Source organism: Porites lutea, chromosome 3 (genome assembly GCF_958299795.1).
Source record: "Porites lutea chromosome 3, jaPorLute2.1, whole genome shotgun sequence".
Lineage (NCBI taxonomy): Eukaryota > Metazoa > Cnidaria > Anthozoa > Scleractinia > Poritidae > Porites > Porites lutea.
In genome coordinates this window covers 43,438,573-43,460,772 of record NC_133203.1, presented here as the reverse complement: position 1 = coordinate 43,460,772, position 22,200 = coordinate 43,438,573, and the positions used below count along the sequence as shown (strand labels likewise).

At 39.0% G+C, this 22,200-nt stretch overlaps 1 protein-coding gene and 1 pseudogene across 2 annotated transcripts in view; one reads left to right on the top strand and one right to left on the bottom strand.

Annotated features, from left to right (window-relative positions):
* LOC140929788 (uncharacterized protein F54H12.2-like) lies at positions 1 to 5,497 on the top strand (annotated as a pseudogene).
* Positions 1 to 17,195, bottom strand: part of LOC140931192 (uncharacterized) — a 47,301-nt gene extending 30,106 nt beyond the window's left edge. The window contains exons 1-9 of one of the 2 annotated variants that reach the window (XM_073380954.1): positions 17,147 to 17,195; positions 16,464 to 16,530; positions 14,327 to 14,347; positions 13,730 to 13,750; positions 13,153 to 13,173; positions 12,010 to 12,030; positions 10,847 to 10,867; positions 9,849 to 9,872; positions 7,985 to 8,005 (exon numbers count right to left, since the gene is read on the bottom strand). In XM_073380954.1, coding sequence (XP_073237055.1) covers positions 7,985 to 8,005; positions 9,849 to 9,872; positions 10,847 to 10,867; positions 12,010 to 12,030; positions 13,153 to 13,173; positions 13,730 to 13,750; positions 14,327 to 14,347; positions 16,464 to 16,494 — 181 coding nt within the window. In that variant the 5' untranslated portion in view covers positions 16,495 to 16,530; positions 17,147 to 17,195. Of the gene's footprint in view, positions 1 to 7,984; positions 8,006 to 9,848; positions 9,873 to 10,846; positions 10,868 to 12,009; positions 12,031 to 13,152; positions 13,174 to 13,729; positions 14,348 to 16,463; positions 16,531 to 17,146 lie in introns of those variants that run through there. The other variant, XM_073380953.1, reaches the window with a different exon arrangement.
* Between the last annotated feature and the right edge of the window lie 5,005 nt (positions 17,196 to 22,200).

The following is a 22,200-nucleotide window of genomic DNA, read 5'->3' as shown; positions in this document are numbered from 1 at the left end:
CATGAAACAGGATGGAGATTTTTACCTTATACTTCCCAGTAATGCCAATACGAACTTATTTCCTACCAACTCAGCTTCGTATTAGCGTCTTGCATTACCTTGTCAAATTCATTTACCAGACGAAGAAGATTGGAAAGTTGGACTTCATCATATCATTTATCCATTCTCTTGGTTTGAGGTCCCTCACAAACGCAATCATCCCCATCTCATGTTGCGGCGATTCAGAAGTCAGCACATTGAAAAGTTCACCTTACCTGTTGGACGGTATCGAACAGCATTAGATGTGGTAGAAGGATTGTTTCAATGCATGAACAAAGCCCCCACACCCTGGCACTTGAAAACAGCTATCGATAATGAGTGGAACATAACAATCACATCTCAAGACGTGTGGATAATGGTGACAGCCCCTGTTGCCCAAGCACTTGGATGGATAAACAGTGAAAACAAACCTCGTCAAGTAGACACGATGGGTGTAAAAATGAATCCCTCATTGGTCAATGATTTTGGATATACGTGGTGTGTGCTGCCCATCCGTAATTCTATCACTTTTCGGGGTACCCATGAAATACCTCAGACAGTCTCTCTTTGTCGCTGTAAACACAGAGTAGTCCAAGTACAAACGAATCTGATCGAGCCTTGGCAGGTCGGTGACACACGACTGTCTTTGTTACACGAAATGGCACCACACGGTTCATTCCGACAGACAGTTATGGAGCAGCCTGAACACATAATCTATCTACCCCTGAGAACCAAGACATTTCAAACGATTGACATCTATTTAACAAGTGGATGTGGTCAGCCTATATCATTTCTAGGTGGAACAGTGAACGTTGTACTACATTTTCGGAGAAGAACAAGATGAGTAGTAGCTTTTACGTCGTGGTAGCCAGTGATGCAAGCATAGATCAGTATCCTGAGAACACACCTTCCAGTTTCAAAATGCAACTCCCAAGTCAACTGCATTTGAGTGAGGATTGGGAAGTGGCCATGACGCATATTATTTACCCACATACTTAGGAAAATATACACAGCAATCAGGTGTCCTATCTTTTACGTTACAATGGTGAAAAGGAATGGACCTTACCGATATATTTACCCCGAGACACATACAGAACAGTCGAGGATTTGATCAGCGGTATGGTGACAGGATAAGAAAGTGCCTTTCCAGACATTTATATCAAGAGTGGAAAGAAGATCAAACTTCTTGGAGGCAAAGAATGTTTCTACATTCACGAAAAAGTCAAATATTACTATGAATTGTACTTACCCACAGGATTTCAAGTGATGTTACCCAAGAACCTGGCTCGAGCTTTAGGGTATTTGAACCATCGAGATCTCGTACCAGCCCTTTATCGCACCAGTAGTCCTACATCTGTTCAACTAAATAAGAACCAGAGTGTGACCCTTACAGCTACCACCACCACGATTCGACGAAACGACGATTTGGTATGGGGAATGTTAAGCAAGCATTTGTTTCAAACCATGTATGTCTACTCTGACCTAATAGAGTCCTTAGTGGTAGGGGAGGTACAAGCCAATCTGCTGCGCATGATATTAAAGCGCGGTCAGCCGGGTGAAATGGTAGCAGACGAAATCAAACGCCCTACCTATCATTGATTGCGAACATCTATTTTCTCCTTGGTGGAAATGAATATAAGAAGCGACACAGGTCGACTGATATCATTTGCGTCTGTTGCTGTCAGAGTAACATTACACTTTCGACGAAGAACAATTCTGTAAGATGCTTCTACCAATGAACCATCAATTTTATCCTTATCAGCGCTATGTGATTCCTATTGTGCAACCAGGTAAAGAAGATATTAGTATCTATGGAGGAACACATCCGTATGGTCAAGGTGGAAATGGATTGAGAGGAATGTTTCGTTCTCTCTTTCGAACAGCAACACCTCTTCTCAAGACCGCTGCAAAGAAAGTGGGAAAACGGTTACTGTCCACTGGATTAGAGACAGGAGTGCAAATTGCTCAAGATGTTATGAATGGGCAATCACTGAAGAAAGCAGCAAAAACGAGAGCAAAAGCCGCCGGAAAACCATTTTTCACTGAGGCCTTTCGGGACATGACGCAACAACAAGAGCGTGGAAAAGTATATAAACGCAAACGAAAGGCGAATTCTGTCAGTACAGGACAAGTCAAGAAAGCGAGAACATCGGCACCGTTCAAGACTATTTTTGACTGAGTATGGCTTCAGCACATCCCTTCTCTGCTCCAGGAGTTACCTCCAGTTTGCAGTTATTCGAAGTGCCGGTCACCGATGTTTCTATTGTCAAAAGTAAATGGGTGGACTATGAACCAATTCAGAGTGGCACCAATCCTATAGGATTTGTGATCAAACCTCTGTCCGATTACATCGACATTAACAAGACTGAACTTCGTCTGGTGGTGAAAGTTACAAAACGAAACAGAGGAGAGACAGGAGATGGGAAGAAATATACGTTGATCAACAACGCTCTTCATTCTATCATCAAACAGTTCACTATCAAGATCAATGAAACCCTTGTCACAGAACAATCAGACACACAAGCCTACAATGCTTATATCAAGACCTTGCTTAACTTTACTGATCAGGCCAAGAAATCTTACTTGACAAAAGCGTTGTACTACAAAGACACTGCTGGGCATATGGATGAGGTGGATGATACAGCAGATCGAAATTTGGGTCTAAAAAAGAGAGGTTCTTTTACCACTGGAGATGCTGAAGTTGGAATGGTTGGTGTACCCCTGTGTGATGTAGTCAACCTTGACAAGTTACTGTTGGATGGATTGGAAATCAAAATCAAGATAGATCTTAACAGCAGTGAATTTAGTCTGATGGGTGGTGAAGATGCCAACGATTGCAAGTTACAAATAGTGTCAAGCACGCTCCGTGTACGTACTGTTCATGTGGCAGACAGCACTAAATTGGATCACGTAAAAACCATAACGGGTCAGAAGGCACTTCCTACAATCTATACACTAACAAGAACCCCTACGCATGCTAGGATCATTCCCAGAGGAGTATTAAATCACACAGAGACCGATCTATTCAATGGTCTCATCCCCCACATCATAAATTATTTGGAATGGTGCGAAACGATGCTTACAATGGAAACTTGGGTAGGAACCCATTCAACTTCCAACTGTTTGATCTGAATGCTGTTCGTCTAACAGTCAATGGAGAAGAAATGCCTTACTCAGGCATCGACTTGATAGGTGGCAAGAAAATCGATGGCTACAATACACTTTTCTCAGGCAGTGGTGATATGAACTGTGGTCATGGTATACACATTGACAGAGAAGAATGGGAGCAGGGTTATGGTTTATTTCGCTTGGACACAACACCAGCAGGAAGTGGCCATCCAGATCATTTGATTCCTAATCGCAGCAGAAATGTCAACTTGTATTTAAAATTTGGCACTGAGACCCCTGCAGTTCTCAATTTAATTGTGTACGCAGAATTCCAGAATCAGTTGGAAATTGATCGTAACAGACGTGTGGTGTACGACCTGTCACAGGGTGCTTAAAGACAGAACGATGCATACCACCTTTGAGCTATGGCAAGCGGCACTACAAGACCCCATTTTAGCTCCCTTTATGCAAGGTGTCGTCCCAAGAGACAAGTGACCTATTGTTAACAAGTATCCTTCGGGACTGATCGCAGATACGGACCCTCATGATCAGCCCGGGACACATTGGGTGGCCATGTACTTTATTTCTCCGTGGGAAAGTGAATTCTTTGACAGTTACGGGTTTCCTTCCGATACCTATGGCATGGATAGATACATAGAGCGAGATGTTACGCGTTACAACAACAAACCGTTCCAGGGACTTACTTCAGACACTTGTGGAGACTACTGTTTATTTTATTTATTCCATCGAGCACGCAACGTTGATATGGACGCTACTCAAGCTAAATTTAGGTCGCACGATACACAGTGGAATGATGCACAAGTAGCCACATTTGTTCACAGCTATGTAAAATCGTTGACAAGTGTTAGGCAGAGGTCACCATTCTTTCAGAGTGAACAAACTTGTAAGTCATTCAAATGTTGGCGTAAGCAATGATGAACATGATGTGTTTATTTTGTATTGGACTTGAGATACACTCCTATAAAGAGAAAGGCACCAGTAACTTTGGCATCAGCTGGTTTTTCGTTCTGTGTGGGCAGCATGGCTCAGTTCAAATGCCCGAGCAGTGTAATGATCGCAGGGCCGAGTCAATGTGGAAAGACGACGTTCACAAAACTATTACTTCAGTATGCAGACGTTTTGTTTGAAAGACCTATTCGTAAAATTATGTACTGTTATGGGCAGTGGCAAGAATGCTTTCAGGACATGGCGTCACAGATTACGTTTGTAGAGGGTATTTCTGAAGATATTCCGGCTTTATTTCCAATGGGTTGTCGTCCAGGTATACTCGTGTTGGATGATTTAATGAGGAATTGTAGCGAGGACGAACGTATTCTGGACCTGTTCACAAAAGTGTCTCATCATTGTGATGTCACCTGTATCTACTTGACACAACCTTTTCCCACCGGGAAAATTTTCAAGAAGTATTTCTCTCAATGCTCATTACATCATTGCCTTTAATAATCCTCGTGATACATTGGCTTTCCGAACCTTGGCTCAACAAGCTTTTGCAGGGCACGTTCCTTACGTATGGGAAAGTTTTCAAGACGCCACCTCGCAGTCGTATGGTTATCTCATGTTGGATTTACATCCGCGAACGCCGGCTATCCTACGATTACGTAGCAACATACTGCCTGTCTCACAATCTTTGCCTGTGGTCTAGGTCAACAAGAAAACCCATAAAACAGACGGGCCTCTAACTGTCGACGTCAGTTAGCACCATGCCTTCGTGTAAGTCAGGTGGCACAGTGAAGTCAAGAGTTGTTAATCAACGCGGCGGCAATATGGTCCTATGTTCTGGCACTACGACTCAGACTAGAGGGACAAAACGAAAGCGGTCAAGTATTGCCAAACAATCCAAATTCCAACAACACCTACCCTTTCTTTGTGCGTGTTTTAAAAGCAATGGAAAGCAACGAAAAGATATGATAGCCCATGCTAACAGAGGGCAGATGGAAGCTATTGGGGAAGTGGCCCTGAATCTTCTTAAAGGCAACATCATAGTACCGAGTTCGTCATTTAAACGATTGAAACCGCACAAGTCAAAGCTGCTCTATTTGACCCGCAAGAAACCGAGCCTTAAACAGAAGAAGGAAGTGCTCAATCAAAAAGGAGGATTTTTACCAGCCCTTGCTGCTCTTAAGTGTTCAAATGAAGCACGCTCAAAAGATGGTGATTATACCGGAACATTTATTACAGAGCATGAAGACAGAACGGCGTTTAACTGCTCCTGTTCAACTTCCAACGCTGACGAGATTAGATCAAGACATGAAGCAAATCATAGAGTCTCCTTTACCAGAAGACCAAAAAGTCCTCATGTTGGATCAACTTCTACAGCGGTATCAAGGACTGACAAAACAAATGAAAATGGAGTCGGCGATAAAACCGACTGTGGTCCTTCTCAAACCAGATCCTTTGCCTGCTACAGAGACATCCGGCAAAACAGATGAAAGTACACCTGCAGAGGCGTCCAGGAAAAGAGACCTCAATACATCTCAATCAAAGTCTACAAAAATGCCAAGAAAACTACCCGCGACACCTGTGACTACAGTGGAATCGAAAATTCCTCGCCGAATAGAAACGATGCCTTCTATTTCACCTGAGGAAATGGCACTCCCTTTGTTGTTGGATACCCCGCCTGATTCAACACACAAATCATCTAATAAACGGAAGGCGAGAACAGCCATGGTGACCAGGTTACGGAACAGGAAACGATGGGAACATTATTAAACTAAACATTATTTATGTAATAGGTTGATAAACTACAAGTATCCTTTTGTTACAGCTCCTGTGAATTCAAGAAAACGCTTGATAGTGTATGAAAAATGGTATTTGTGTGAAGCAACAAGCCTTCATTCCCGATGGACCATAGTAACAATGAGATGGACCAACTACTACAAGTGATAGACACTTCCAAGGTTCCAGGGTATCAAGAGTTTATGCATGTCCTCATTGTAGAAGACATCTCCAATCACGATCTGAACTTTGAAACGTTAAACTCGTTCTTGTTTGAATGGAACAAACAAGTATATGACGCTGTTTGTGAAAAAGCTATTTCTTACTATGACACGTATGCGACAGAAAAGATAAAGTCCTTAGGAAATTGAACATGTCTAGGCAATGATACGAACTCTTTTACAGATTAGAGAGAAACAGATTGAAGACCTGAAACAACGTATTCGAACCAAGAAGAGAGAAACAGAGAAGACTATCATTTACAATAATACCATCGGAGACTTTGATTTGTTGTGTGCCCATTGCCAAAGATATCTTAAAACTCTGTAAACCTTGAATGTAAACTTGTGATTTGAAATGTAATAAAATGATGTGACTATTTTACTCTAACATGAGATCCTTATAGTATGTAATGCGTACTACACTGCGCATGCGTGGAGGCGATTCAGAAACTTTATATAACGTGTTCGGCCGAGACCCCCGAGTAACCCTCATATTCGTCCCAGCATATTTTTCTTACTGGGCGGTTTAATGTGTAGTATAAGGATATTTTTACGAGTTACAATGTATTTTGGCGAGCCCATAGGGCGAATCAAAATACAAGAGACGATCAGTTATACTTTCCCACGATTCTACAAACCAAACTTCCAATAAGAGATTCGTTATTCATCTCAATGGCCGTATAAAATGGAACTCAACAAATGTACCCTCCTGTCTACTTATAACCAAAATGCGTGATAGAATTACAAGACTCCTCTGCAAATCCAGTTTTCGCGCGCTTAATGCATCGTTGTAGCGGATTGGTTAGAATCAAACTTGTCAATTGGTTAGAGGAATTTAAAAAGGTTTGGGATAAGCGTGTTTTATGGGATTTAATTAAATACAAAATATGATAAGACAGCGAACAATCAGATACAGGAAAGGTAAAGCCCGTGAAAGAAGAGCAAAACTACAAAAGGCGAACGATATAAGCTGAAGGAATATACAGAAAAATGTGATATCGATCCCAATGGTGGAAATCTCGAGAAACTGGAGTGTCTTCAAACAGAATATGATCAATTGCACGATTACATTACACAAGGGGCAATCATTTGTTCTAGGGTAACTTGGTATAAAATGGATAAAAAAAAAACAACAAATATTTTTCGCATTTAGAAAATTCAAATAAAACGAAAAGCAGTGCGCGCAAAATCTTAACAAGGGATGGAGTATTAACTAGCGACCCAAAAAAGATTAAGAATGAATTGGAATTATATTATTCTAATCTCTATGATGGTAAAAACTTGTGCAGACACGCAGGCTATTTCCTCGTTTATAAATGATCTCACCGATTTTTGATATTTAGCGGAGAAGCGGAACGTTCGCGAGGGTATCCTTGGGTATGATGAATGCTACAATGTATTGCAGACCTTCCAAAAAAGTCGAGTTTTTCTTAGCCTTTTGGCCCTTGTTTCAAAAGTTGGTAGTTGATAGTCTGAACTATGCTTTCGAACACGGAAAAACCGTGGGGACTATCAAACTCACAGAAACAGGCTGTTATCACCTGAATTGAAAAGAAAGGAAAAGACAAAACGTTGGTGAAGAATTGGCGTCCAATATCTCTTAGAAATGTTGATGCTAAATTGGCGTCTAAAACTTTGGCAAAGCGTTTGGAAAAGGTGCTTCCTGAAGTCATTTTAATAAAAACACGTTTGTCAAGGGGGGAACAATTTTTGATGCCGTCAGAACGATCGATCATGTGATTGAATATGCTAAGTACAAAGATATCCCTGGCATTCTAGCAGCTCAATAAAACCGCCGAAAGATTAAACTAACTCCAACAGGAGAGGTTGAAAAACAGGAAACCCCAGCAGTAACCACCCTTCAAAATATACCTGTCAGCAATAAATTAAATTTACATTACCTTCCCTTGCTTTGTCAAGTTCTGCAGAAAACAAACGATATAACATCAGTACAAAATATTTTTCACTACCTCTACACATCATGTTCACAGGTGTTACAGGGAAAAAGTGCTTCTACCTCGAGTTCGAGTTGGGTCTTTCGAAAAGTTTGAGCAGGGGAAATATTGCATCAGTTTAAAAAATTGTAATTGTAAAACCAGAAGAAGATATATAATAAGCGCACTGAAAGACATCAAAAATCCAATTTTTTTCATGCATAGCCTGAGTATCAGGCGTTTCTGGGGGGAAAAAGGGAAAGATGGAAGCGAAAAAGGGAGACAGCTGAAGGAGAGAAACGCCTGACACAGATGCTTTCACTGGAGCCTTTCACCCCCACACAACATGACTCGATACCATCCAATCAAAATCATTTCAGTCATTGGGTTGTCAGCTTCACGTGTCAAAAAGCTTGCCTGAAATAAATCTCACCTTCGGTCTGGCCGAGCTCCGGTGCCTGTTTTGCTACGATTTCGCTTTTTTCTGAAACCTCCAATGAGGAGTTTTCGAATACTTGCAGTGGAAAACGTGCCGTTTTTGAGGAATTATAACATGTTTTAGGAATTGTACTAATGTAAGTTCGCCAACGCTCTGTTTGTAAATAAACATGCGCCCGGAAAATTGTAAATTGCTTTTGTTTGCAGAGTTACAACAGGCACTCATTAATAAGCAGGTTCCTGAGAGTCTGGCAACTAAAAAGCTGAGGTAGACCAGGCCGAGAATCGTCCGAGGGAAAGCGAAATATCACGACGCCCGCTCGAGGTTAAAACATTTCAAAAGTGAAAAAAAAAATTTGGAAGAGGAAGCGAACGAATTCTAATCACGTACGCTATCGAAATAGGCACAAGCAAAGTCAAGCTAAAGCCTTGGTGCTATCGGCTATTCTCAATACATGGCTACCTCGCTCTAATTTTATTTGCAGTAAGAATACCCTTTTAACGGCAGGATGTTGTAAATCAGAACTTACGTGTAATAAAGCGGCTAAAGCCGTTAAACAGTGCTCAATACACTATTTAAGTGTAGAGCTTTGAATAAGAAGATATAACGAAGAGACAAAATTCTCTCTGACAGAGAATTTTGTCTCTTCGTTATATCTTCTTAAATCAGAACTTAGATATCTGAGGCACTGATTTTGTCTTCTTTGTCCCGGTCTTGTGAAAGCAATACTCGGACACAGTTTCGGCAGATGCTGGTATATGAGGCTTTTCCATACTTCGAGAACATCTTTCCTTTTAACTACGAGGCTTTGGAAACACAATTCTTGCTCGGGTTTTATTTTTATTCCAGGAAAGAACTTGAGAGGCCTATTGACAGGCTACCTCTAGAGCCTTTTTGAATTCCTCTCTGCGTCTCTGTCCATAAAAGTACCACATGAAATCAAAACATCTATGAAAAATTTCAATGACTTCTCCTTTCCAATCGCTCTGCTCGTATTTACTTGCGGTCGGTGACGTCAAGGGATATTCTGTGTTATCCAATCACTGCCACATCCAGATTTTGGATTTGTCACACGGTTTGCTGAATGGTTTTGTGTCAGGCCTTCCTTTCTCTTCCCCCCCCCTCCCTCCTCCCCAATCTAAAATCTCCTCTCCCCTGGCCCCTTAGGAAGGCCTGATACTCAGGCTATTTCATGCATAGATGAACCGTTCGCTTGTCTCAGTAGTAAGCTAATATAATTTCAAGTTAAGTTGGTGACATAGATTTTTAGTGAGTAAGACAATAAAACGAAAGATTTAACACACCCCAACAGGAAAGGTTGAAAAAAAGGGAACCCCAGCAGTAGCTACCCCTCTTAATATACCCATCAACAATAAATTGAATTCACATTACCTCCTCGTCCTTCATCATTATGTTCTGCAGAAAACAAGCAATATAATATCAGTGCGAAATATTTTTCACTACCTCTACACATCAAGTCGTTGCGTTGAGACAGGTGTTATAGGGAAAAAATACTTCTACCTCGAGTTCGAGTTGTATCTTTCTAAACGTTTGAGCAGGAGAAATATTGCACCAGTTCAAAAATTGTAATTGTAATACTAGAAGACGATAATTAGCGCGCTAAAAGACATAAAAAATCAGAGTTATTGCATACACAATGAACCGTTCGCTTGTCGCAGTAGTAAGCTGATATAATTTCAAGTTGATTTGCTTACATAGATTTTTAGTGATTAAGACAATAAAACGGAAGATTACTCCAACAGGTGAGGTTGCAAAACAGGAAAACCAAGCAGAAGCCTCCCCTTATAACATAACAATCAACAATCAATTAAATTTACATTACCTGTTAATGCTCTTAACCCATAACCCCTTAGATAAAAGCAAGTAACTAGACCAGAACTATTATGGGAAAAAGGGGTAAGGGATGAAGTACTCCAAATACGGACAGCAGGTCACATTTCTCTACATATTTTGTCAAGATGCTACGCTAAGATACATGAAAGAAAACTGAATGTCAATCTGACTTTCAACGGCAATTCTCACTCCTTCCAGGTCATTTTTGGGAGTTTTAAGTTACATGTTTCTAACCGTTTGAGCGGACAAATATTGCATCAGCTAAAAGAATTGTACTTGTAATACCAGAAGAAGATAATAAGTACGCTAAAAGCATCAAAAATCAAAGTTATGTCATGCATAAGATGAACCGTTTGCTTGTTTTAGTAGTAAGCTGATATAATTTCAAGTTAATTTGGTTAGATAGATTTTTAGTGATTAAGACAATAAAACGGACGATTAAACTTACTCCAACAGGAGAGGTTAGAAAACAGGGAACCCAAGCAGTAGGAACCCTTCATAATATACTTATCAACAATAAATTGAATTTACATTACCTTTCCTTTTTTCTTCCAATGCTGCAGAAAACAAACGATACAACATCAGTGCAAAATGATTTTTAATACCTCTACACATCAAGTCCACGCGTAGAGACAGGTGTTATAAGGAATAAATTACTTCTATCTCTATACACTAAAAGCATGAAGAAGGCAAACAGTAGTTTGAGTATTAGTTTGGTATCAGAGGGTATTTGAAAGAAAAAATGACAACACCTTTCCCTTTATATGCTTAATAATCGTGAACATAGAAGGCAATGAATTAATTACCCACACCGCAAAATTCATTAAAATGAGAAATTTCTAGCCATGCACGAGATGTCATAAAAAATTGTAATTGTAAAACTAGAGGAAGATAATAAGCGCGCTGAAAGACATCAAAATCAAAGTTATTTCATGCATAAGATGAACCGTTCGCTTGTCGCAGTAGTAAGCTGATAGAATTTCAAGTTGATCTGGTTACATAGATTTATAGTGATTAATTAAGAAAATAAAACGGAAGATTAAACTTACTCTAACAGGTAAGGTTGAAAAACAGGGAAGCCAAGCAGTGGCCACCCCTCATAACATAACAATCAACAATAAATTAAATTTATATTACCTGTTAAACTTCTATTGAGTTCCAGATAAAAACAAATCATAAAATTTAGTACAAAATATTATTTTTCTCTACCTCTGAATACTATGGAAGGTCAAGTAGATTAGCTCGATTAATACACTGAGAATGCCGGGTGATTGATCGTTGAAGTCAAGACGCTACGCTAGGATACATGAAAGAAAACTGAATCTCAATATGACTTTCAACGGCAATTCTCACTCCTTCCAGGTCATTTGTAGGAGTTCAAGTTAGATGTTTCTAACCGTTTGAGCGGACAAACATTGCATCAGTTTAAAGAATTGCACTTGTAATACCAGAAGAAGATAATAAGTACGCTGAAAACATCAAAAATCAAAGTTACTTCATGCATAAGATGAACCATTTCCTCGTTGCAGTAGTAAGCTGATATAATTTCAAGTTAATTTGGTTAGATAGATTTTTAGTGATTAAGACAATAAAACTGACGATTAAACTTACTCCAACAGGAGAAGTTAGAAAACAAGGAACCCAAGCAGTAGTCACCATTCATAATATACTTATCAGCAATAAAGTGAATTTACATTACCTTTTATGAATTCTTCATTTGCTGCAGAAAACAAACGATATAACATCAGTGCAAAATATTTTTTACTACCCCTACACATCAAGTCCACGCGTAGGGACAGGTGTTTTAGAACTGATGAAACCATGAAGAAGGAAGACGGGAGTTTGCGCATTGGTTCCGTACACGAAGACTCTTGAAAGAAAAAATGACACCTCATATCCTTTTATATGCTTAATAATCTTGAACATAGACGGAAATGAATCATTTACCCACACCAAACAATTCATAAAAAAATGAGAAATATCTAGCCGTGCACGACATGTTATAAAAAATTGTAATTGTAAAGCTAGAGGAAGATAATAAGCGCGCTGAAAGACATCAAAATCAAAGTTATTTCGTGCATAAGATGAACCGTTCGCTTGTCGCAGTAGTAAGCTGATAGAATTTCAAGTTGATCTGGTTACATAGATTTATAGTGATTAATTAAGAAAATAAAACGGAAGATTAAACTTACTCTAACAGGTAAGGTTGAAAAACAGGGAAGCCAAGCAGTGGCCACCCCTCATAACATAACAATCAACAATAAATTAAATTTATATTACCTGTTAAACTTCTATTGAGTTCCGGATAAAAACAAATCATAAAATTTAGTACAAAATATTATTTTTCTCTACCTCTGAATACTATGGAAGGTCAAGTAGATTAGCTCGATTAATACACTGAGAATGCCGGGTGATTGATCGTTGAAGTCAAGACGCTACGCTAGGATACATGAAAGAAAACTGAATCTCAATATGACTTTCAACGGCAATTCTCACTCCTTCCAGGTCATTTGTAGGAGTTCAAGTTAGATGTTTCTAACCGTTTGAGCGGACAAACATTGCATCAGTTTAAAGAATTGCACTTGTAATACCAGAAGAAGATAATAAGTACGCTGAAAACATCAAAAATCAAAGTTATTTCATGCATAAGATGAACCATTTCCTCGTTGCAGTAGTAAGCTGATATAATTTCAAGTTAATTTGGTTAGATAGATTTTTAGTGATTAAGACAATAAAACTGACGATTAAACTTACTCCGACAGGAGAAGTTAGAAAACAAGGAACCCAAGCAGTAGTCACCATTCATAATATACTTATCAGCAATAAAGTGAATTTACATTACCTTTTATGATTTCTTCATTTGCTGCAGAAAACAAACGATATAACATCAGTGCAAAATATTTTTTACTACCCCTACACATCAAGTCCACGCGTAGGGACAGGTGTTTTAGAACTGATGAAACCATGAAGAAGGAAGACGGGAGTTTGCGCATTGGTTCCGTACACGAAGACTCTTGAAAGAAAAAATGACACCTCATATCCTTTTATATGCTTAATAATCGTGAACATAGACGGAAATGAATCATTTACCCACACCAAACAATTCAGAAAAAAATAAGAAATTTCTAGCCGTGCACGACATGTTATAAAAAATTGTAATTGTAAAACCAGACGAAGATAATAAGCGCGCTGAAAGACATCAAAAATCAAAGTTATTTCATGCACAAGATGAAACGTTGGCTTGTCGCAGTAGTAAGCTGATATAATTTCGAGTTGATTTGGTTACATAGATTTTTCGTCATTAAGACAATAAAACAGACGATTAAACTTACTCCAACAGGAGAGGATAGAAAACAGGGAACCCAAGCAGTAGTCACCCTTCATAATATACTTATCAACAATAAAGTGTTTTACATTACCTTTCCTTTTTTCTTCCAATGCTGCAGAAAACAAACGATATAACATCAGTGCAAAATGATTTTTAATACCTCTACACATCAAGTCCACGCGTAGAGACAGGTGTTATAAGGCATAAATTACTTCTACCTCTATACACTAAAAGCATGAAGAAGGCAGACAGTAGTTTGCGTATTAGTTTGGTATCAGAGGGTATTTGAAAGAAAAAATGACAACACCTTTCCCTTTATATGCTTAATAATCGTGAACATAGAAGGCAATGAATTAATTACCCACACCGCAAAATTCAAAAAATGAGAAATTTCTAGCCGTGCACGAGATGTTATAAAAAATTGTAATTGTAAAACCAGACGAAGATAATAAGCGCGCTGAAAGACATCAAAAATCAAAGTTATTTCATGCACAAGATGAAACGTTCGCTTGTCGCAGTAGTAAGCTGATATAATATCGAGTTGATTTGGTTACATAGATTTTTAGTCATTAAGACAATAAAACGGACGATTAAACTTACTCCAACAGGAGAGGTTAGAAAACAGGGAACCCAAGCAGTAGTCACCCTTCATAATATACTTATCAACAATAAAGTGAATTTACATTACCTCTCCTTTTTTCTTCCAATGCTGCAGAAAACAAACGATATAACATCAGTGCAAAATGATTTTTAATACCTCTACACATCAAGTCCACGCGTAGAGACAGGTGTTATAAGGCATAAATTACTTCTTCCTCTATACACTAAAAGCATGAAGAAGGCAGACAGTAGTTTGCGTATTAGTTTGGTATCAGAGGGTATTTGAAAGAAAAAATGACAACACCTTTCCCTTTATATGCTTAATAATCGTGAACATAGAAGGCAATGAATTAATTACCCACACCGCAAAATTCAAAAAATGAGAAATTTCTAGCCGTGCACGAGATGTTATAAAAAATTGTAATTGTAAAACCAGACGAAGATAATAAGCGCGCTGAAAGACATCAAAAATCAAAGTTATTTCATGCGTAAGATGAACCGTTCGCTTGTCGCAGTAGTCAGCTGATAGAATTTCAAGTTGACTTGGTTACATAGATTTCTAGTAATTAATTAAGAAAATAAGACGAAAGATTAAACTTACTTTAACAGGTGAGGTTGTAAAAAACAGGGCACCCAAGCAGTAGTCACCCTTCATAATATACCCATCAACGATAAAGTCAATTTTCATTACCTTTCCTTTCTTCTTCAATTGTTGCAGAAAACAAACGATATAACATCAGTGCAAAATATTTACCTACCTCTACACATCAAGTCCATGCGTAGATACAGGTGTTTTAGAAAAAAAAAAAAATCTTCTATACAGTAAAACCATGAAAAAGGTAGACCGGAGTTTGCGCATTGGTTTCGTACACGAAGGCTTTTGAAAGAAAATATGACAACTCCTCTCCTTTAATATGCTTAATAATGGTGATCATAGAAAGAAATGAATCATTTACCCACACCAAAAAATTCATAAAAAAATGAGAAATTTCTAGCCGTGCACGAGATGTTATTAAAAATTGAAATTGTAAAACCAGACGAAGATAATAAGCGCGCTGAAAGACATCAAAAATCAAAGTTATTTCATGCATAAGATGAACCGTTCGCTTGTCGCAGTAGTAAGCTGATAGAATTTGGTTACATAGATTTCTAGTGATTAATTAAGACAATAAAACAGAAGATTAAACAGGGAACCCAATCAACTAACCATCCGTCCGTCCGTCCGTCCGTCCATCCATCAATCCATCTATCTATCTTAACTAACTGACCGACCGACCGACCGACCGAGCAACCAACCAACCAGCCACCCATTCATCCATCCATCCATCCATCCATCCATCACTGCACTTTAATTTGCGATTTCCTGGTAACTATTATAACTTACTGGGAGATTTACCTGAAAAAATACCGAGATCCAAAATAATGGGAGTTTGAAAAGTTTAATGGGACTTACCGGGTAACTTATCGGACCCGTGAAGTTACCGGGACCTCTGAGCAACGGGCTCCAGAAAAACCCTTTCGACGGACCCGTGGAGTATTTAAGCCACTCATAGATCACAATAATAATTCAAATGGCGCTTGGCAAGTTACACACAACCAGAGCTTATTATCTCTTGATACAAGTAACATTTTTAAAATTTGGACATCTCCCGGAGCTAGTTGAAAAACATATTACCACCACGAGAAGTGATCGTTGAATCTCGTATTTTGCCTACACTACCCAGAAAGACACCCACACAAGAATAAATACAGGGGCCCGTAGGTCAGCAAGGACCTCAAACACAGTTTATCTCGGTAAGATTACAAGACTGCACTTAATTACAAAACGCCCTATGAAAAACACAAACCTAGAAAGAAACTAAGTACGACACCGCCGGATACGAAAACCCAAAACCACTTTGTGGAAAAAAGGGAACCTAACGCCCCCACCTGCTGAAATCAGCTGTGGTGCCCACAACTCGGGGGTAGAGGTACGCAAAAACTAGTTGCCAAAAGGCTACAAACAAATATATATAACACTTGAAATATAGCAAATAAAATAAACCTTAGGAGCTCGAATGAATGCTGACCTAGACTGATTAAAATTTGCAACGTACAACTAAACATATGTCAAAAAGCTACCCACAATTCCTCCTAACCGGTCCAGTCCCTGGTCCGTGCCCACAAAATAGCAATTTCTGTCTGCTTCGTTATACTACACTGTCAGAAATACAATTTTCACCTACCATCTTGACGTGCGCTGAATAGAGTGCCCATTCTTGTAATTTAATTTTAGAGAATAATCTTGTAACGCTATGAAAAGAATAAATAAACATTTCAAAAATAACTCAAGGTTAACTCCTGATAAGGGATTCACGTAACAAATGTAAAGAACATTATGGCAGTTAAAGACCAAAACTATGCAACTGCGAAGAGAAAAGCTAAAAAAAAATTCAGGCTAACGGGACAAAATAACTGAAAAATTTAGACCCCCTTCCCCTGCCCCCTCTTAAATCAAAGATGAAAAAATACAAAAAATGGCACGTTTTGCCTTTCGCGTGGCTTCATCCTTGATTTGGGAGGGATGGCGGTTTGCTGTTCCATTTTATTCTGTCCAAGATTGTAGCTAGCAAGCTAACTCAGAGGGAGCTGGTCATTAGAGGAATAATGTCACCTGGAGAGCATGCGTGCTGGGGTTATTGAAATTACTTACATCTGTCAATGTAACGGGTAAACACCGGCGTACATCCGAACTGTTCATCGCTTCGTGATGTCACGCACCACATGTGATCGCATACATTTACTGTATTTCGTAACGCTCTCGGCTTGATTCAAATGATCGTTAGAAATGCTTCATAAAACACAGAAGTTTGCACCTTTTGATCCCAAATGTTAATGCAAGGTAAGAAAGATAAATATAGTAACGTACCATATGTTTTTAGTGTCGTCTTCTGCGTTTTTGAGGCGTTTTGAGTCGCTTGAAAATGACACCCCCTACTAACACATAATACTAGAGGTTACAAATTGTGAGCTAAGTGATGCGAGAAGTAGACTACGAGTAGTCCCCCATTTTTCCTCAGGGATAGTAGAGCGTGCGAAACGCGAGCGCGCTCTCCCCGCCGCGTGTCGCCTTTTCTCGCGTGTGGTGAAATTCCATTTTTAATATGTTGGGTCGTAATTTCAACCATTATCATGTCCAAATACGCAAGCGATACTTTTGAAACAAGAACAACAAAAAATGCAAAAATTGGCATCATTCTTAACTGGAATCAATTGCTAAATGCAACCACTTCTCTCCAATGACTCTGCCCAAAATGGTATAGCGATAGCATGACCGTATAACTTGACTAATTTTTAAATAATCTTTCATCTTACAGGAAATTCCAAAAATTGTTGTTGTTCTACGTTTCTAAAACTTGAGTTTAGTCTTGCAAAATACTGTTTTACACCAGTAATTTTCTGTTTCTTTATAACATTCGCAAAGCATTTCTGTATGATATCGCATTAAAGCCCTTCTGACTAGGTGAATATGTATATATTTCACGGGGCCATGTATTACAGTCGAAGCTCTCCTTGCGACCACTCTCGTAAGCGACCAGTTCAGTCAAACCCCGTTTGAACTGTGACTCAAACATTTTAATAAAAGGCTTTCGTAAGCGACCGCTACCGCAAGAGACTGCGACCACTTTTGGGATTACCCAACTGCACTTTTCCTTTGTTTTTAAGCTTCTTGTAAGTGACCAGCCAGCAACCACTCAGACTCACATTTAAATCAACACTTTAAAACTGCACACTGCGCTAATGGTCTAAAAAATTACACGTAAAGTTTAGCAGTGTCTATATTAGATATAAAGACACTCTTTAAAAATTAATTTCTTTTGTCTTTTCTTTATAAATTATTCAAAATCCGAACGTTTATCGTCTTTACAGAACCTACACTTTAGTTCAGGAGCAAGGGCCGTTTTGCTTAACCCAGAGGACAGAAAGGTTTGACGATGGATTTTAATAGATTAAAGCACCCTCTTTTTGGCTAGGTAGTTCGTGGTCTCAAAATTGTCGACAACATCTGAAAGTGAATTCAACATGAAAGCGAGGCTGAAAGTTACAACCAAATAAATTTTAGAAAGACGGGAAAACCAACATGCTTATATATCTCCTTAAACTTTTCCAAGATACTCTTAACAAACGCTTTGCCGTTTTAATTGGGTACAGTCCTCTTCTAAGATGTGTCACAATAACTTTGTTCAACGTGTGGTACAATAATCATGCCGAGCGTTTTTCGTGTTTAAAGATCCATTTTCAGACAGGCTAAGTTAAAAATAATGCCAATCGATTCTTTTTTCATAACGTTACATCAAGAGATCTCTTGGTTATATATTTAACTATATATACCTGATTGAAAAAACGTTGTCGCTTAAGAAGTATAAACCATGAACGATAAGGCTTCAAGGATTTATGGGTATTGTTGGTTTTCACATGACGTCACTAAAATTCAAACTAAAAAACTATCGATCCTACTGAGATTTTACTTTCACGATACATTACAGCAGCTGGAAACTAATATGCATACAAATTTTCTCTTCAAAAGGGTTCTTGGTTTTGTGATAGAGTACGCCTGAATTTTTAAGCTTTTGCAGGAGCCCATCAAATGGAGCCTCCATCCCATACAAGCCCTTGGAGCCAACCCTTTCCCGAGTAGATTTATAATTAGAACGGTTCCCAGGGGATTCTTCGCGCGCCGGCGGTGGGAAGAGCCAATCAAAACGACGAAATGACACTGCTATTGTACTTCATCAAACAGGGAATTCGGTGTTGACAGGCCAAACACAATCATAAGCTAGTGAAACGTGACTTTAGCGTTTTCATCCCTCAGACATTTTCTTTCTTTTCTTTCTAGCCGGTAGATTACACTGTGGAGAGTTTTAAACTCTGACTATGTTAATCTTAATTTTGGCTGCATGTATCACATTAAGAGACCATGAAGCTGGTCTGTTAGATGCATAATGATTAACTACTACCTGCAGTCTGTAGTTCTAACAGGTTTCGTTTTCTTTAGCCAATTTTTTCAAGCGTTAAGGTTATTATTTCGGCTAAATGACTCAACATTAATCAAATTTCTAGTTTTTCAAGGTTTTTTTTTCCGAAATCCGTTTATCTGAAAAAATACTTGTAGTCCTTGTGGTTGTTTTGTCCGTCAGCTAGTGTGATGATTCCTTGCTATGTTTTGTAACGCCGGGCCCAGCCATTGTTTTCTCACAAAAAAGTGATCTACAGATGCGCGGGGAAGAATTGAGCCTAAACTTCTACATTAACTGCTGAGAATTGTCCTGTCAGTCAATCATAATTCTTTTGTCGCAGATACAATCCATTTTGTTTTTCTTGAGACAAGTGGGTCTTTGGACTGGAGCGTGATGTCACAAATTCCTCCGTTAGCAAATTACTTTTGAGTTAGCTTCACGGTCGAGCAACTGTTCTCTTCTGTTCAACTTTCCAAGTGCCAGTTTCATCAGGCAACTCTCATGGTGATGCGAGTCAGTTGTAGAGGAACACCGTAATTTCTCAAATTTCGGAAATAAAGCATTCCTCGTTAGTTGCTACTTAGGTCATCGCTTTTGCACGCGGTGCTTAACTGGCGAAATCCACTCCACAGTGATGACAAAAATCAAATCATGATCCTGGCACTTTTTCGGCGCTGATCACCTTAAAGTCCCAAATCGTCCACAGAACGCTTAATCGTCGACTCTTTTCGAAGTGCATGCTTACATGTTGAATGTATGACTACAAATAAAAACACTCGCAAAGATAACCTTTCAGTGATCCTCTAGCCTGCGTAGCAAGCGTTTCCGTTTGGTTTCGGAGCAAAGAAATACCGAGGAAGAGGACTTTCGGTTTTGACTGCGCGAGAAATGAAACGAGAGCCAAAAAGTGATCTCCTAAACCGTACAGAAACGCTTGCTACGCAGGCTAGTGATCCTCAGTCTGCCTTTGTCCCATCGCTTCATGCTCAGTCTCAGTAGGGTAATTCATTAACTTTTATTTCATGATACCCAGATCCCAGCAGCTGTAAAATCATAAAAATGGACGAATAGTAAATAGGAAAACGGTCGAAGGATGGGCTTCTGAGTTCGACTTCATCCAACTTTATTTTTTTCACGGTGACATACGAGACTCACGGAAATATGACACTTTTCGCGGGAAACAAGCCGTTCTATTTATAAATCTACTCGGGAAAGGGTTGACTCAAGAAATTAATGGAGATTGAGGCTCCATTTGATGGGCTCCTGGCTTTTGCGTGACGCGACATTTACATGACGGCCAAGAGGGCTGTTATGTAGGTTAAAAAAATGACTTATTTCAAAAAATTTTGCTACCTAAACAGTTCAAGTTTTAGAAAAAAGAATTACTTTAATGTTAATGAGTTTCTCGAAGAATAAATTAACGCTTTTGTAGCAAAACTCAGCAACAGATGTTTCTGTTGGTGAGCACCAGCATGGCGTCTCCATACAGATCTCTATAAGTTTGGGTAAAACATTTCTTCGGATATCTCGAATACGAAATATTCCTCTGACCTGAATCTTGGCGAGGGTATTTGTATATGCACCTCCTTTCATGTCCCAGTCTATTGAACGGTTTTAATTTTTAATTTTGATCTATTTTGAGTGGCGTGACTCTGAAAACCTGCAATACATTCATTAGCAAAACAAATTCAAAGTTCTTTCAACAAAAGTTTGCGTTGAACAGTGAAAAACAATGAATCATTCCGTGTTAAATGGGAAAACTGACTGCTGAACTGGATAGGAGCCCAGCATAATGCGAACATCAGTCCCCGTTTATTTATACCCATACAAACACTCAGGTAGTGCAAAGGTAGTGAAGTAGGAAAAATGTAACGAGCTCTAAGTAAAGTTCTTTGATCGATGATGTAATAAAGATGATATCGTGTCCGCTGCCCGTCACGAAAAACCCCCTTAGCTAGGGGGAAGCCTAAACCCTCCCGAAAGCAGAGACAGACATTTAACAGGAACCTCGAAGGAGAAGGGGTTAAACTAGAATACAAAATTATGAGTAAATCAATGACGAACTACAATTAATTCAAATGACACGAAAAGACAATGACAAACGAAATCATTCAGGCAGCGATGTCTCCGTGACAGCTGTCAATAAGTTGGAACAACCGTAAAAACAATAATTTGCTGCTATTCTTAGAACCGCAGCAAATAACAAATTGTCACGAGCTGCTCGTGGGGACGCAAATCTTTAGAGTACTTTTGTTTAAGGCATGCCGTTGTCTTTTTAGGGACGGGCCATTAGAAATAACCAAAGGGGGGGGGGGGATTTTTCGGTGCATGAATTTTTTTTAAAGCCCACTTGTCTGCTGCAGGATTTTGTTTTTCTGAGGCACAAGCTTTGCACGAATGTTTTCCTACACATTTCGTCTTTTGTAACTAATGTACGATTTACATAAGATTCATATCATAATATAATGTCCAAGAGAATTACGTATTACGTACTTGGTTCCTTTTGCCGTGTGTCTGTTCAATAATCAATCACAGATGATTAACGTTAATTCGCATTGGGCACTTTAACTGCATCAAACCTATTCTGCAGAAATCAAAAAGACTATTACCCCGGTACCTTGAAACATGACATTGAGGGCCAATTTACATTATAAGACAAAAGAATAACTGACATTCTGGAATATGGTGTACAAATTTTGTTATTTTGTCTGTTATTATTGTTTTGGAAACAAAAAATAATATACTGTTATTTATTGGTGGAAATTTCCACTTCAAAATTGAGCCAGAATATCAATAGTTATTAATAAAAAGCAGCAGCACTTCAATAGGCGAGTTTCGTATTCCCCTCATTCGTGGGCGGCCTAGGACGAGTGCTTGTTTTTTTGCGCAAAAGCGAGGTAAATGGCGCGCATGCGGGTCACTTCTCACCAATAAGACAGGTTAGACAAACTAACATGAAGAAAGG